Below are 18,365 nucleotides of genomic sequence, written 5' to 3' on the forward strand. Positions count from 1 at the left end.
GTTATAGCTTCTTCTGTTTGCTGGTCTCTTCAGTGTCTGGTTTCCGCCCTGACACAAAGGGGACCGTGGAGGACAGTTTTTTTTTTAGTTTTTTTTTTAGGCTCACTTGTTCAGTCGCGCTGAGGGGAGGGAGGGAGGGATGCTGCAAACAAATAACACTGGCGTGTGTTCGCAGTGCCTCAGCCACACTGGGTCTGCCCCCGCTCACAGTGCGTGTAGCCTCCCTGCCCACACTGCTCAGGCTCTAGGTTGCTCCACCGGGAACCATCCGTGGCTAGCCCTGGGCTGCCTGTACTTCCCAGGTCCAAGCTGCTCAGGTTCAGGCACTCGGGTAGTCCTCAGAGGCGCAGACTCTCGGTTGGGCCTGCGTTTTGTGCCCTTCCCAGGTCCGAGCAGCTCAGGTGATGAGGTGTTTTGCACGCGCGATTGCTGCGACTTATCGCCTCCCCGCCGCTCGGTTATCTAGGTGTGCACCGGCACACCTTCTCAGGCAGATGTTGATCGTCCAGATCCCCAAGAAGTTTTAGTTAGCAAAGAAGCCTGCTTACAGTTTTATAGATAATGTCTATCTGGGGCTGCAATTGTCCCCTTCCGGCTCTGGCTGCCTATCACCGGAGGGGGAAGGTCTGCAGCCGGCTATCTCTGTTCAGTCCTTTGTTCCGTGCGCGGGCCTGGCGGTGTCTTAGGTTGGGGCTGGCTTTTCACGTGGTAGATATCCCACAGTCTGGTTTGCTAGCCCAAATAATTTCGCTCAGATAGCGCTCAGGGTATTCAGGCCAGATTCTTACTCTAAGCAATGCAGCCCCCGCCATGCCTCCCTGCCCAGCCCCTGCTTGCTAATGGCAGATGCAGGCATCTGCGCTGCTTCTCCACTGGGGGAGTTACCATAGGGCTCGCAATGTGCGGGTTTTAATTGTTTATTTATTTTTCCTCCCTGTTATGTTGCCCTCTGTGCTTCCAAGGCTCGGCACAGATTCAGCAGTGAGAAGGTTTCCTGGTGTTTGGAAACTTCTCTCTTTTTAAGACTCCCTTCCTGGGACGGAACTCCGTCCCTCCCTCTTTTGTCCCTTTTTTTGTCTTTTATATTTTTTCCTACCTCCTTTTGAAGACTTGGGTTGCTCTCCTGGGTGCCTGATGTCCTCTGCCGGCATTCAGATGTTGTTTTGTTGAATTTACTCGGCATTTAAATGTTCTTTTGATGAATTTGTCGGGGAGAAAGTGTTCTCGTCCTACTCCTCTGCCATCTTAGCTCCTCCTCCGCCACCTCTTCTTAATATCTTCTGCTTCTGTTAGGTGCATACCATTTCTGTCCTTTATCGAGCCCAACTTTGCATGAAATGTTCCCTTGGTATCTCCAATTTTCTTGAAGAGATCCCTGCTGCTGCTGCTAAGTTGCTTCAGTCGTGTCCGACTCTGTGTGACCCCATAGACAGGAGCCCACCAGGCTCTGCCATGTCTGGGATTCTCCAGGCAAGAACACTGGAGTGGGTTGCCATGTCCTTCTCCAATGCATGAAAGTGAAAAGTGAAAGTGAAGTCTCTCAGTCGTTCCAACTCTTCGCGACCCCATGGACTGCAGCCTACTAGGCTCGTCCGTCCATGGGATTTTCCAAGCAAGAGTACTGGAGTGAAGAGATCTCTAGTCTTTCCCATTCTGTTGTTTTCCTCTATTTCTTTGCACTGATCCTAGAGGAAGGCTTTCTTATCTCTTCGTGGTATTCTTTGGAACTCTGCATTCAGATGCTTATATCTTTCCTTTTCTCCTTTGCTTTTTGCTTCTCTTCTTTTCACAGCTATTCATAAGGCCTCCCCAGACAGCCATTTTGCTTTTTTGCATTTCTTTTCCATGGGGATGGTCTTGATCCCTGTCTCCTGTACAGTGTCAAGAACCTCAGTCCATAGTTCATCAGGTACTATATCTATCAGATCTAGGCCCTTAAATCTATTTCTCACTTTCACTGTATAATCATAAGGGATTTGATTTCGGTTATACCTGAATGGTCTAGTGGTTTTCCCTACTTTGTTCAATTTAAGTCTGAATTTGGCAATAAGGAGTTCATGACCTGAGCCACAGTCAGCTCCTGGTCTTGTTTTTGCTGACTTTATAGAGCTTCTCCCTCTTTGGCTGCAATGTGCTCTGTAAGACATCACACATACACACACACACTAGCACACACACACTGAGGACCCTGAAGATTTTTCCTACTGATACATGAAGGCCAGTAAATGAAACAACTAGATTATTAAGAAGAGGAAGTAAGAAAGCAGGAAGAAAGAAGTCAAGATAATATAGTACATTTAAAACTGCACTTCTCTTCCCCTCAGTTTCTAGAAAGGAGAATAACCATTCAGAGAGCCACAGACCATGATGGCTAAAAAGTCAGCCAAACCAGCAGATAAGGAACAAATAAGGAATGCTTATTAAGTGTCTTCTGTATGCCAGGCACATTGTAAGATGCTCTCATATCCATGATCTGATTTATTTAATCCTGTGTTTAAAAAAACAAAGGAAAGAAAAACATGTAAGTTACCTATGTTCCTATTCTTTTCTTAAAATAGGAAATAGTGTCTCAGAAGAATGAAAATCATGGTGCAGAACTGAAATTTAAATGCAAACTTGTCTTTCTCTAAAAATGTGCAGGCTGCTCTAAAAGGAGGATTTTGTCAGTATTTACCAGTAAAATTAATATAACTACTATGAACAAGTTTTTATTATTTTATGTTAAGCTTTGCCTAAGCTCAAACTGACCATGCCCAACTTAATGCATAAGTCATTACTAATGCCTGAAAAAAATAGAAGGCATTCTGGTTAATTTGATTTTTTTGTTTATATATGTTGTTTTTAAAAATAAGATGCCAAGTATTAGGACTTTGTGAGATGCTGTTGTGGCTACACTCTGGAATTTTATGTATGCATATTCTGCATTAATTTTGTTACCATTCATGATTCATGGCCAAATAAAGAGCTATCGCATTAATTCACTTCCAAAATGAGCTTAAGACTAATTGTAAACACTTTTCCAAAGAGATGTTTAGAGTTCATTTAAATTATTTTATCAAGCAATACAGAGTAATTTTTACTGAATCTCATTAGGCAAATATGTAAACTTTGGTCATAAATCCTTCACAAACCATTTCAGTACAATTTGAAACTCCTGTGTAAGATTCCCAGGGGATACTAGAAGGCTGAAATTCATGATAAAATCATTTGTACAACTTGCATGTTGCCTAAGAGTTATGTCCAACCTGGTGTGTTAGTAGCTCAGTCATGTCAGACTCTTTGTGACCCCATGGACTATAGCCCACCAGGCTCCTCTGTCCGTGAGACTTTCCAGGCAACAATCCTAGAGTGGGTTGTCATTTCCTTCTCCAGTGGATCTTCCCAATCCAGGGGTCGAACCCATGTCTCCCCCATTGCAGGCAGATTCTTTACCATCTGAGCCACAAGACCTACATCATGCAACAATAAGACTTTGGGGGAAGACTGGATTTGGTTTGGAGAGGTCCAGCAGCAAGTGAAGCTCCCGTCAATCTGACGTGCACATGGCACACTGCTAGTATAGGACCCCCTGAATCCTCAGTCACAAAGAACCGTTTAACACTATTTCTATCCATTCTCTTCAGAAAAAAGGCAAAACACAAAACAAATAAGATAGAAATAAATGAACAAAACTACTCCATTTGCTAACTCTAAATCGTCTAGCCCAATGCCTGCAATTATACGTTTGCAACAGATATCAAGTATTTGTCGGCCTCTTCGTTAAAGTTGAGGATAATTACTTCATTTAGTTTTTCACCAAGAAATCTTCTAACTTGAGTTCTGTCTTTGTCCTTCACCTGCTTTTTGTTCCTCTCTGCCTCTCACTCACAGCTACCATTTCAGCTTTTGCTGAGCCATTCTTTCTTCGTCCTGTAAGTGTGCTTTTCCATCATGCACGTCTCTTACCTTTGTCTCATGCCTTGTTCAGTTTACTGTTTTGAGAGACTTTAAAAGCAAACAAACAAAAAACGTATTTTCCCACTTTCTCTGTTTCCCTGGTAGCCACCAGGGCACTAAGACCTTCCCATATTGTTATAACTTCAGGCGAATCTAGATACAAATATCACCTAAATTCCCCTCATATTCTCATATTTTTCCTTCAACAACTAGGTTCTCTATGTGAGCCCAATTTTTATGTTCAACTTTTATGTATGCTTTTCTTTACAGATTAGGGTTCTAATTCAGAAGCAGCATACAAGGAGAAACAAGAGCGTCGTACAGTGTATTTCTGACAGCTCTAGATCTGGAAAAGTCATGATCTTCCCCTCTTACCTGCTTCTTTCTTCCAGCTTATTTCTTATCTCTGCTCCCTGCTGCCTTCCCTGAGTTGGACCCAGTGGCATTCGAGGCCATCAAGGTCAAAGGTCAGGAACAGCAGCTCTGATCTTGTCCAATAGTGAACTCTGGAAATTTCTATCAATCAGTTTCAGCCAAATGATGAGGTGATTGCTCATTCCAATCCACCTGTGACTTTCAGGCAGGCAGAAACCTTGATCCCCCAATAACTTCCAGGTTCACTTTATGTTTTTCAAATAGGCACTAACATTGCAAATATAAAACCAGAAATGCCTGAGAATAAAATTAAATCCAAACATACGCTCTTATTTTTCAATCACTTTGCACTCAAACTTTTTTTTAATATAAATTTATTTATTTTAATTGGAGGCTAATTACTTTACAATATTGTATTGGTTTTGCCATACATCAACATGAATCCGCCACGGGTGTACATGTGTTCCCCATCCTGAACCCCCCCTCCCACCTCCCTCCCCGTACCATCCCTCTGGGTCATCCCAGTGCACCACCCCCAAGCATCCTGTATCCTGCATCGAACCTGGACTGGCGATTCGTTTCTTACATGATATTGTACATGTTTTAATGCCATTCTCCCAAATCATCCCACCCTCTCCCTCTCCCACAGAGTCCAAAAGACTGTTCTATATATCTGTGTCTCTTTTGCTGTCTCGCATACAGGATTATTGTTACCATCTTTCTAATTTTATAAAACTGTATTCTCCCAGATATGATGACTCATTCATAAATGCAGAGAAACCTGCAAATCAATTCCTACATAAAGCAAATTCATTCTAGGATAGAACTTTCAGGAAGTGACTGGAACAAGCATAATAATAAGTATTAGGAAATTAGATGCAGACTCATTTTACTTCCGATCAGTGCAAGTCACTACAGTTTATAAAATGTCCATGCAAAGTCCTTCTTTTGTTCCACAGGCATTTACTAAGCACTAGGCATACAGTCAGGCTAAACCTTCTGGACAAAGATGAATACAACATACTCCTTATGTTCAGGACGTTCACAATTTAGTTAAGTAAGCAAATAATTATAGTACTATCTCCAACAACCGAAGCAGGTACCAGCTTTCATGAGAGAATTAAGAATGTGGAATCTAACATTATCAATAGAGAGGATCAAAGAAATCACCACAGGGCAGACAATATTTCAGTAGTCTGGAAGGTTGAACAGGGCAGATGCAGTCAGGTGAAATGCAAGAAGGGAATGGTAGGAAAGAGAAGGGAAGAGAAAGAAAGAGCATTTGAAACAGAGAGCTCAGAAGTATCAGTATAAGAAAACAAGGGAATACCCAGCAGCAGGGTCTCTGAGTGACACTGGAAGGGGAATCTGGGAGCTGGTCCTGAATATATGATGTATCATCCTAAGGACTTGGGACTTTATCCTCCCAGAAAGTGGTTTTGCAACTCTACCCCTTGCAATTAGAGATTAATTATAATCACAATTAAATAATAAAATAGCAAACACTTTCTGGGCAGTTTTTGAACGTCAGTAGCCATTTTAAATATGAATACATTAAAAATACTTAATCCTTAAAAACAACCCTATGAAGTAGGAACTCATACTATGCTAAATTTTAAATATTAGGAAACTGAGACTCAGTTTCCACTGAATGGAAGAATAAAAGAGGGCAGCATATTTATGCAGCAGGTTTGGTGGTGAGCATACGCTTGAACAAAGTCTTCCTTTGCTAAGAAAAAACAGGATGAGGGGGCTTGAGGGCAGATTAATGAAAGTTGGCAGAGCTGGAACAGACCTCTGGTTTTTCATACTATTAGCCCCTCCTTCACCTCATTTTCATAATAAACAAGGAAGGAGGATAAGAAAGTGCTGTCATGTTGAGAAAGACCTTTCAGCAATCTCTTTGCTGTTCCCATCCTCTGCTTCTCCCTTCCAACATGAGTAATTAGCAGCAACAGAAAGGCAGGTGGGAGTACCTAGTGTGCTGATCTAATTCAACACTTCATAGATGTTTTCTCATTTCATCTCCACAACAGCAATGTCACAACCTGCCTTTTATCCTGATTCACAAATAAGCAAACTGATGCTGTGGGGAGGGGGATCCATGATTCTTTCCCTTATTCTTTCCTAATATTTCCCATATAATCTCTCTCTCTATCCAGCTTCCATTTCTTTGCCCCTTTCTTCTCTGTTCTCATCTAGGTAACCAACTGTCCCATGAACCTCTGGAATTTCTTACAATTTCTTACAATCTCTGAGAAGTTGGGGTGATTGCCTCTTCTTTTTTTTTCCTTTTCTATTTTTACTTATCCGTGCCCAACACGAATCCAGCACTTACTGCATTCCAGGAACTCTTCCGAAGCCCTCCCAAAATCTTTACTCATGTAATACTCACCCAGTGATCCCCAGAGAAAGACCATTGCTCCCTGAGTGGAAGATTCTGAGTGACCAAGAAGTTAAGGAAATTTTCCAGGGCACAGAGTAAGAGGCAGAATGGAATCCAGGAGCTCTAGCTTCAGGATCTGTATCCCTATTCAGGCTTCATCTTAGTTGCTTTCTTGGCACACCTGACCAGGCACTTGATCTCAAAATCCTTTTTGTTTCTTCCTTGGCTTCCAATTCTTCTCTCTCACCTGGTTCACCTTCTACCTGTCTGACTATTTCATCTCATTTCCCTTTGCTGATTCCTCTTTGATCCCTGGCTTCCAAAAGTTGCAGTACCCCAGAGATTAGTCTTTTGACCTGTTTTCTAACACCCGGTCCCTACTGATCTCATACAATTTCACAGCTTAAGCATCATCTCTAGGCAGATTGTAGCCAAATTGGTATCGTCTGTCTATAAATCTCCTATAACATTCTGACTTATATATCTAACTGTGCATTGAACCTCTTCACATGGCTACCTAATGGGCATCTTGAAATCAATGTTGCCTCCAACTGAGTTCCTGTTCTTTTTTCACAAACTCCTTATTTCTCATCTCAGTAAAATGGCAACTCCATTTCTCTAGCTGCCCAGGCCAAAGAACAGTATCATCTCCAATCTCTCGTTTTTCTCTCTCCCAGTGCATACAACTCATCTGTAAGATATATTCCAAAATTTGACCACTTTTCACCACACCCACTAACACCATCCTACCACAAGCCACTATTCTCTCTTACCTGGATGTCATAGTGTTTCTAACTGGTCTCCTTGCTTCTCCTCTCAACCTTTCCAACCAGAGCAAGGGAAGCAAGGCCCTGTCTTAAATGCAAAATGTAAGAGGCATCATAAAACTCAGTAGTTAAGACAAATGATAAACTAATGGAATATTTTTAAGAAAATCAAAATCAATGAAAAGAATTCATGGTGAACAAAATGGCAGATTTTAAATGAAAACAGAACCAGATTGTTTGCTTTGACTCCCTTGCCTCACCCTCACCTAGGCCTGTCTGACTCCCTTCAATGTATTTTCTTACCTTTTTTTTTTTATATATATATAATTGGAGTATAATTGCTTTACAATGCTGAGCTAGTTTCTGCTATACAACAAAGTGAATAAGCTATATGAATACATATATCCTTTTCCTCTTGAGCCTCTTTGACAAAGGATTAATCTGCAAAATGTAGAAGCAGTTCATGCAGCTCACTATATACAAAACACCCAATCAAAAACTGGACAGAAGACTTAAATAGACACTTCTCCAAAGAAGATTTACAGACGGCAACATTTGATGCTCAACATTGAAAAGATGCTCAACATTGCTCATTATTAGAGAAATGCAAATCAATGTGTTCTTGATGGTTAGAACTATTCCATTAAACATGAGTCACATCTTCACATCTCGAGACAAGAGCCAAGTTCCTTCCTATGAACTGCAAGATCCTTCACAACCTGGCCCGCCATCATCTCTCTGATACCAGATCCCATTTCTCTACTAATTCACTCAGCTGCACCCTTTCCACCTAGGCCTCCACTGTTTCATCAACAAGCTCGCACCTCAGGGCCCTCATCCCTGCCAAGCCCTCTTCTTGGAATGCTCTCTCCCAAATACCTCCCTCCCTTCAGCCAGGTCCCTTCCCAGATTCGCTATGTCAGGATAACACCATCTAAAATTCCATGCCCTTCCCAACACATATACTTCACATGCCTTTTCCATTCTTTTTTTCTTCTCTGAAATGAACATAATAAGCACAGTGCATATTTTGCCTATTTGTCTTGCCTACTATTGTCTATCACACCCACTATAGAACTTCATGAGATTTGGGGCAGAGAGGGATTTGTTTTGCTCTCTGCTTTATCCCTAGTATCTCAAAAATTCTTGGATGACAGTAGGTACAGAGGAGCCTGATGGGTTATAGCCCATAGGGTCGCAAAGTGTCTGACATGACAGAACCGACTTGGTATGCGTGCATGTACCCAGTATACAACTTTTGAATGAATAAGTGATACGTGTTTATCAGTGCTTTTTGTTTAGCTCTGAATGTCTGCTATGTATAGGTTTTGAATTCTATTGCCTCAATATATTATACTGGAAATTACTCTTTCAAAATTCAGAAGCTCAGATCTGATGTATTTATAAGATATGCTGCTGCTGCTATTAAGTTACTTCAGTCGTGTCCGACTCTATGCGTTAGAAAATGTATTGCATAGAGGATCCTGCTGTGATGTATGTCGGAGAGTGTTTTGCCTATGTTCTCCTCTAGGAGTTTTATAGTTTCTGGTCTTACGTTTAGATCTTTAATCCATTTTGAGTTTATTTTTGTGTATGGTGTTAGAAAGTGGTCCAGTTTCATTCTTTTACAAGTGGTTGACCAGATTTCCCAGCACCACTTGTTAAAGAGATTGTCTTTAATCCATTGTATATTCTTGCCTCCTTTGTCGAAGATTAGGTGTCCATATGTACGTGGATTTATCTCTGGGCTTTCTATTTTATTCCATTGATCAATATTTCTGTCTTTGTGCCAGTACCATACTGTCTTGATAACTGTGGCTTTGTAGTAGAGCCTGAAGTCAGGTAGGTTGATTCCTCCAGTTCCATTCTTCTTTCTCAAGATCGCTTTGGCTATTCGAGGTTTTTTGTATTTCCATACAAATTGTGAAATTATTTGTTCTAGATCTGTGAAGAATACTGTTGGTAGCTTGATAGGGATTGCGTTGAATCTATAAATTGCTTTGGGTAGTATACTCATTTTCACTATATTGGTTCTTCCAATCCATGAACATGGTATATTTCTCCATCTATTAGTGTCCTCTTTGATTTCTTTCACCAGTGTTTTATAGTTTTCTATATATAGGTCTTTAGTTTCTTTAGGTAGAATGCAGCACTGTTTATAATAGCCAAGACATGGAAGCAACCTAGATGTCCATCAGCAGATGAATGGATAAGAAAGCTGTGGTACATATACACAATGGAGTATTACTCAGCCATTAAAAAGAATACATTTGAATCAGTTCTAATGAGGTGGATGAAACTGGAGCCTATTATACAGAGTGAAGTAAGCCAGAAGGAAAAACATAAATACAGTATACTAACGCATATATATGGAATTTAGAAAGATGGTAACAATAACCTGGTGTACGAGACAGCAAAAGAGACACTGAGGTATAGAACAGTCTTATGGACTCTGTGGGAGAGGGAGAGGGTGGGAAGATTTGGGAGAATGGCAATGAAACATGTAAAATATCATGTAGGAAACGAGTTGCCAGTCCAGGTTCGATGCATGATGCTGGATGCTTGGGGCTGGTGCACTGGGACGGCCCAGAGGGATGGTATGGGAAGGGAGGAGGGAGGAGGGTTCGGGATGGGGAACACATGTATACCTGTGGCGGATTCATTTTGATATTTGGCAAAACTAATACAATTATGTAAAGTTTAAAAATAAAAGAAAATTAGAGAGAAAAAAAAAAAAAAGAAAATGTATTGCAAAGCCTTTTTTTCAAATTGAACAAATTTTTTAAAAAAAAGTTTGACTTGCTTAAGAATATATTTATCTTGGATTTGAGTTCACTGCTTAGCTTAGGTCAGTGTTGAAAGGGGATTGTTTTTGAGGAATAAACATTGAAGATCAAGGGTCTCTTGTCCAAATTTTGAATTTTATTTTCATGTCCTAATTTCCAAAGACTTGATACTATGTTGAGATATTCTACAGATTTTCTCAATAATATTGGAGTGAACCTATATGTGATCAAAAGGCCATTCTGATATCAAATGTTTAATCACCTTTACTAATAATTAACCAAAACTAAAGGTAAGTTTTGCAGATGAAACTTGTCATTTCACCACAAATCGTTATTTCCTGATGGAGAAGATGAAGTTTAGCAAAAAGTAAACTTACATCTTGGCTAGAAGACAACAGACTTTGCCTTCTAACATCTGTAACACACACAAGACTAACCTCATCAGACCCCAGTCCATCCATGACCTCTTTGCTCTTAGGGGTTAAATCTAGCACTGTGGGATCATTTGAGAATATCTGGATGAAAAGGCAACTTTAGTAACGTTTGGGAAAAGTGAACAAGTTAGAATTAGTCTTAACAACTAGCTTTTTCTTTCTGAATCTTCAAAATCCCTTTTGGGGATTTTTAACATAAGTTTTTGAGATATAGTTGATTTACAATGCTGTATTAGTTTCAGATACACATCATGGTGATCAGTTTTATACACACACCCACACATACATATAACTGAATATATAGAGAATATATATATTCTTTTCAGATTATTTTCCCTTACAGGTTCTTACAAAATATTGAGTATAGTTCTCTTTGTTATAGAGTAGGTTCTTGTTGGTTATCTATTTTACATATGGTAATGTGTATATGTTAATCCCAAACTTCTCATTTATCCCTCTCCCCTCTTTTCCCCTTTGGTAACCATAAGTTTATTTTCTACGTTTCTGGGTCTATTTCTGTTTTGAATATAAGTTCACTTGTATCATTTTTTTTATATTCCACATATAAATGATAACATATGATATTTGTCTTTGTCTGGCTTACTTCACTTAGTATAATTTCTAGGTTCATCTGTGTTGCTGCCAAAGGCACAAAATGCCTTTTTTTACATATATAAAATGCCTTTGTAGTTTTATTTTTTGAGACGATTTATATTGTTTCATAGAAACTTCTATAACTATTTCACCAGCAGTTTAGAATTATAAACTAAATATAGGTCTCATTTTATGCCTACTTTGTAGTATGCATAGAAATTATTTACACTATAAATGTATCAGTAAAGCTACAAGTCATTCTGAATTGCTGCATATATATATATATATATATATATATATATATACACCAAACCACCACTATCAGAAAATACATTCGGTTTGTCTTAGCCAAGATACAAAATTAAAATGGAAACAAACAAAGCTGTTCCTTTTGTAAAGTAACAAACAGAGAAACTTAGTCAACTGTCCATGGCACACAATGCCATAAAGCTGGGCCGAAAATGAAGCTGGCATACAGACAACACTAACTAATTGCTTCTTGAGAGAATGAATGATTGAGCACTGAATTGATCTGGGTCAGAAGCAGGCAAGAATTATGAGAAAATTCTGGGCAAGAATGGCCATGCTTATATACAGAACAAGAAACTGTTCTATCCTTTTAACAGCTAATGAATATTCTCGCTGGAATATTGATTGAGTTTTCTTTCTTTTTTTTTTAATTTTATTTTTAAACTTTACAATGTTGTATTAGTTTTGCCAAATATCGAAATGAATCCGCCACAGGTATACATGTGTTCCCCATCCTGAACCCTCCTCCCTCCTCCCTCCCCATACCCTCCCTCTGGGTCGTCCCAGTGCACCAGCCCCAAGCATCCAGTATGGTGCATTGAACCTGGACTGGCGACTCATTTCATACATGATATTGTACATGTTTCAATGCCATTCTCCCAAATCTCCCCACCCTCTCCGTCTCCCACAGAGTCCATAAGACTGATCTATATTACATTCTAGAAAATGTTGGTCTATTAATTGGGGAACATTTTTATTTTATTACTTTCAATAATAGAATACTTAAGCTGCATTTTACTCAAATGATGATCTCAGCTCCACTTTTGGCACCTAATTTTTTACCCATTCCCTGTATTGTTAATGGTACATTTACTCTGAATCTTTAAATGAAAACCAAAGTCATATAGGAAACCCCAGTGCACAGGACAGAGAAGTTTTTAGAGGGCCTTCAGTGAAATGCATAATATTTGCATGTGATTCAAATCAGTGTGAAACAAGCTTCCTCTGTCCTGGCTGGCAGAGTACATCAGGCAGAATGAAAATCCAGCACAGAAGCTTCACTGAGTCACTCCCGCTCATTCCTTTCTGAACACGAAAACCTCCAGGGCCTCTCACCACTGTGAACTGGGACCTTCACCATGGATGTGTCCTTGCCCTGGGAATCTGTAGATTTGAGCAACCATCAAATTGGGAATGGAGCTCAAATAATGTTCCCAAATAGAAAGTATAGATAATGAAATGCTGAAGTTTTCTATTGGTAGCTACATAGGTCAGCATGTGTGCTCAGTCAGTCGCGCCCGTATCTTCACAATCCTATGGACTGTAGCCCACCAAGCTCCTCTGTCCATGGGACTCCCCAGGCTGGAATACTGGAGTGGGCTGCCATGTCCTTCTCCGAGGAATCTTCCCGACCCAGAGATCGAACCCGTGTCTCTTGCACCGGCAGGCAAGTTCTTTACCACTGAGCCAGGGAAGCCCACATAGATCAACACTGACATATGCAAATTTCTGTAATTTCTTAGATTTTACAAGGGCTCACATCCTTTCCTGAGTGGTCCATGTCGTATGTGATCCAGGTGTCAGTAGGCATTTCCAGCACCACTCAAAAGGATCCATTGTCCTTGCTCTGCTAAACCCCACGTGACACTTTTATTACAGAGTAGTTTGCATGGCTTTTCTATATCTGGTACCAGCACACTCTGGTCTAGAAATTTATCTTTGAAGAATAAGTTGGTAAATGTCCTAGGTAACAGAACAGATAAATGAAATTGACGCTTTCAGGCTCTTCATACCATATTCTAGTTGCTTTGATTTGGTAACAGTGCTCTTTCCCCACATTTGCAAGGACCATTCTACATATTCTTTTAATTGGTAAGAACGAATTTGTTTTTGAGCATTTGGTGACATTCTGGGATAATTGGATTGAGAAATACTGGTCTGTCGTCTAAGTGTGAAAAAAAGATATTATTCAATTTTTACTTCTAAATTTCAACTAAAATTGAACATTTTTAAAAAGCTCTTTTTTAACGAGGACATTTAACTGGTCTGGTTTGTGGGTGACAGTTAGTTACTCTATCCTTAGTGACTCATTTATAGAGAATGTTTCCTGAAGATGTCCTTCATGAAAGGGACACGTTTGGACTAGGTAATAGTAATTTACTTAATTTATCTTAAATTTGGTTTCAGTGAGCAACCCTAATTAACCTGATTTTTTGCTGATAATCACTCTCAATGGAATCAAATCACAAATCCGGGGATGGATTGAGCGGAACCCAGAAGGAAGCAGCTCTTCGCGCACTGGTCCAGCGCACAGGATATAGCTTGGTCCAGGTAGGAATTTCTCGTGCCATCTGCTGAGGCTCACCACTGAACTCAGAGTGGTGGGAATATTGGTGATCCTAGCGTGTAAAATGTGACTGGTCAGTTGTGTAACTCTTAAGATGGACATTCCTTTCCTGGGGCAGAGGAAGTTGGATCCTTTTGGTCTTGCAGGGGACCTTACAAGTGATATTCTCTCTACTCTGGGTTATCAACTCAATTTTGCCTTGTCATTTGGAGGCTGAACTAGTGCTCACGGTCATGAAGACTATCACAGTTCTGAAAGGCCAATTTAGAATAAGAAAAGGCATCTGGAATTCACCACCGAGAGCAGTCAGTGAAGTAGAACCAAGTTGGTGTTTCAAGAAATCAGCAGAAAACAAACTATCCAGAGACTTGCTTTGATTTCCAGAGAGATTTCTGACTAGGGATGTATGACAACTTGTAGATGAAGGATCTAAGAACTGACCATTTGGTCAGCGTAGCTATTCCAGGATGTTTTCTCAAAACAACTACTCAAGCCGTTTAGGATGTATAATAATTTCTCTCCATGTCCAGCATTTTTGTAAAAGAAAGGAGAAAAAATATCCTAAAGCTAACTATTCATAGTCACTAGTTGTTCAGAATTATCTGCATATTATTGTCCTTATGATAACCTCTGTTAGAGAGTTTATGATACATTGAAAAGCAAACTAGTATTATACATATAAATTATCTTATCTGAAGAAATAATGTGCTCTTTTTTAATGTTGCTCTTTTTACAGTAAAACAAAGTGTTAATATTTTAATTCTCAGCTGTTATCTTTTTCCTACATACTTCCCTGACTTAACCAAAACTTTGTGCTATTATGAAAATGAAAGTCATAAGTGGATAACAATAAAATATATAGTAGTGTCCTTTATTGCAAGTTCCTTTGTCAGGTCAGTTGAAAACTAAATGTAGCACACTTTGTAATAACCTTATGAGTCGTGGCACACTTTGTAAGAGATAATGCTCAAAGTTATTTTTAATTTTTCATCCTAATGAAGAGTATTTATTTAGTCTTTTTTAAGATTTCAGAAAGTATTATGTCACAGAAGACTCCTAAAAGTTTAAGACAAGGGGGGATACTAATGCATTATTAGTTTTTAATACTTAATAAAAGTCTATTTTAGGATCATTAATAATCTAAATGCCTTTATCTCCAAATTTAATGTGCTTCAAAATTAATGTCTGACTGAAATTTTTTATGCAGTCTTTTCCTACATAAAGGGGTTTTCATAAGCCACAGAAAAAATTCAATAGCATTTACAGTCTATAAACCAGAAATATTTAGAATAATTTTTTACATTTGCTTAGGTATGGTTAGCTGAAAAAAAACGTTTTTTCTTTTGTAAACAGCAGTCTCATAAATGTTATAAAATCAATAATTTTTAACTCAGTTTATCTTTTTAACTTCTTTGTATCTGAAACACTCATATAAGAACAGTGATAGTGAAAAGCACTTAACCCTTGTCAATATTCATACATAAGGGTATTCTCCTTGTGGAAACAAACCTTTAATGATCTGAAATATAATGATGAAAATATATATAAACATTTCTAGTGTGACACTATTTCTAATATCAATGTCTTAACTGTGAATATATAATTACCCTCAACAAGCAGAAGTTTATGAAAATTACCTTAAAACAATATAAATTGTCCATTTAACTTTATTCTGGGCACTGATTCTTTCATTTCCCCTAGATGAAATTCAGGGCAAGTCTCATGACTTTTCTGGTAACTTTCAGCTAATAAAAGATCAGCCGCTAAATAATGAATATGTCTAGTCCAGTAGAATAAAAACTTAACTTCATTCAAAGTGAAAGCTATTTCCCTTTCCCACGCATATCAGGGTAGAAGGCAATTTCTATTTTTTTTCTCTTTATGCTCTCAGAAGCATAGTTCCCTACACCAGTTTACTAACTAGAATTCCTGACTCAACGGAAACAGAAGAAAGGGATGAAAGTAAAGGAGAGGGGCAGCAAAGTTTTCGCTTGCCTGCTTTTGGCATTGCTCTCTGGGCCTGGCAGGTGTGTAAAGCTCCTAGGGTACTCTCTACAGTCATCAGAGACACCCTGAGTTCCACTGCCAGGGGTCCCTCCAGCTAGAGGCTACTTCCCTGAGACCCAGTCTCCTTCGACAGAGCTCTTTTTAACACTCCTAGCATCCCTCTTGGAGGAGAGGGAACTTCAACCCTAATTCCTACATGTGGCCAAACTCTAGACCCCTGGAAACTCACATTCTGACCCAGTAAAATCTGCAGGTGCAGGTGAGATGAAGCAACCAGTTCTTCTCACCAACATCAAAGCAAATGGCCAGCCTATTGCTCACCATGAGATACTCCAGGGGTGAGTTAGACCTACCATCCTTGGGTGTTCCCAACTGCAGGGAGTACCTTCCAAGCTCCATGAGCTTTTTCCTTACTCCCCGCCTCTGCTTTAGGTGAGCTGAGAAGCACCTCAAAATTCCTCCCACTTAGGGGGCACTAGGATTCACAACATACCAGCAATGGGCTCCAGAGATCTTTGAATCAATTCCAAAAATTCCTCTTCAACTCTTCAATATTTTTTCTAAACTCACAGATGGGGAGGGGTAGGAGAAGTTGTTAAACAGTGTCTCCCTATCTCTTTTTCCTGCTTGCTGGTCCAGTAAGTTTCATATCCACATCAGAGGCCAGAAGAATTCCATTCCTTCTTTAACTCCTGTTACAAATGAAACGTAAAATGTCACTAAATAATCATTTAGAAAACTCCGCAGAATAGAACATTTTAGCATATTAAAGCAATATAAAAAGCTTGCAAATAACAGTACATTTTTAAAAGGCTCAAATAGCAATGGAGACCTTTTCATAAACCTAATAATTTAAGAACATTTTCATTAAAAAGGAAAAAATAATAGGGCTATTTTACCCTTATTATATAAAATGTTTTCAAGTAAAATACACCTAAAAATATATGGCCTATTTGCCTATCACTTTGGTCTTACATAATCAATTACATTCAGAAAACATTAATAATAAGGATTTAGATCACAAGTTAATAGCAATTACAAAATAGTAAACAGTTATTGGGCACTTATATTCCAAATGCTTTATGCCTATTAATTCATTTAGTCCTAACCACAACACTGTAAAGTAGTTACTATGATCATCTCCAATTTCCAGATAAGGAAAACAAAGCTCAAGGAGTTCGATAGTTTGCCCAAGATTTATGGGCCATAATTCCACTGTAATTGGCTAAAATTTCCAGCAAGATTTACAGAACTAAGTGCTATTATAATGTTATCTTTAAGATTGCTATTTGAGAGATTAGTATGCCAGAGCATGCTAAAAGCACTTTGTTGAGCTTAAACTTTGTAACATGATTTGCTTGAAGTAATCATTTATAGCAGAATGATTACTGGATCAGAAATTTTCTAGTGATGTAGAAACCTAAAGTTCTGAAACCTTTGCTATGTAGATCGAAAGCCTCTAATCAAGATGTAAATATGCACATGATTCAGTTCAATCATTTTGAATGATTTGGAAAATCCTTTCTGATTTTGAATGCAAAGTGTAGAAAGTCACCCAAGACTTCAAATCAGAGACCTGTTATTTAACCCAGTCTCTACCACACACAAGAATAATCATTTTTTTCTCTTTTAGTTCCTTTTTTAAATTGAAGTATAGTTGCTTTACAATGTTGTATTACTTTCAGGTATACAGGAAAGTGATTGAGATTTATGTATAAAAATATATGTAAGTATATATATTTGTAGGTTGCTACAATATATTGAGTATAGCTCCCTGTGCTATGTAATAGGTTGTTTACCTATTTTATATATACTAGTGTGTATATGTTAACCCCAAACTCAAGTCCCTTAACAGCTCACGGCCTTAACTTCCCAGAAGATTGGCTAGGACCTACTCCACTCTTAGTCAAGGTTTTGTTATTCTAGCATATGCTCAATCTAGTTATTGTTCAGCAAACTTGTTTAATTAGAAAAGGAAACCAGCATGTACTGAAACATAGCTTCAAACTCTGCAGTTTAGGGAAAATCCTTCAGCCTTCTCTGTATTTCAGTCTTCCTACTCTGGATTACAGAAAACATTAGCATCATCATCAAATAAGAGAACATCAGATGTACTTTTTAAAAAGTCTCTGTACAAAAGCGCAGACATTAATAAGTATATTAATACAATTCAGGGAGTTGTACCTATATAATGATATTTTTAAATATTACAGTATTCACTAAGTTCGGGTTTGAAGGATTTGCTTCAGCTGTACCTTTGCAGTCTCTGATATTGAATGCTGAATACTTGCAAAACAAGAATTCCAAAAAGACAGTGTGACTAATCTGTGCTCTCTTATCACTAGCAAGACAAATACAGCTGCCAAAAATAGAATTTTGCAGGTTACTTAATAACATGAGTCAGTCTCTTATATCCACACTGATGCAATAAAACGTGCTCATGAGGATCTGAAAATAAGCCTTGTAATATTCTTTTTAAATAAT

General features: G+C 38.7%; 1 protein-coding gene and 1 long non-coding RNA gene across 6 annotated transcripts in view; one reads left to right on the plus strand and one right to left on the minus strand.

Annotated features, from left to right (window-relative positions):
• The window catches only part of A1CF (APOBEC1 complementation factor), a 105,120-nt gene that overhangs the window by 29,291 nt on the left and 57,464 nt on the right, over window positions 1-18,365 (plus strand). For 3 of the 5 annotated variants that reach the window (XM_086379165.1, XM_086379166.1, XM_086379167.1), the window contains exon 2: window positions 13,715-13,858. The exons of the other annotated variants lie outside the window; for them this stretch is intronic. In XM_086379165.1, coding sequence (XP_086235291.1) covers window positions 13,760-13,858 — 99 coding nt within the window. In that variant the 5' untranslated portion in view covers window positions 13,715-13,759. The remainder of the gene's footprint in view (window positions 1-13,714; window positions 13,859-18,365) is intronic. 5 annotated transcript variants of the gene reach the window in all.
• The window catches only part of LOC147343973 (uncharacterized), a 35,361-nt gene continuing 29,298 nt past the window's right edge, over window positions 12,303-18,365 (minus strand). The window contains exons 3-4 of the long non-coding RNA XR_015155827.1: window positions 16,375-16,573; window positions 12,303-13,270 (exon numbers count right to left, since the gene is read on the minus strand). This is a non-coding gene — a long non-coding RNA (uncharacterized LOC147343973). The remainder of the gene's footprint in view (window positions 13,271-16,374; window positions 16,574-18,365) is intronic.

The sequence above is a fragment of the Bos grunniens genome, chromosome 26 (genome assembly GCF_055505025.1).
Source record: "Bos grunniens cultivar Pamir isolate PY7600 chromosome 26, Bosgru_T2T1.0, whole genome shotgun sequence".
NCBI lineage: Eukaryota > Metazoa > Chordata > Mammalia > Artiodactyla > Bovidae > Bos > Bos grunniens.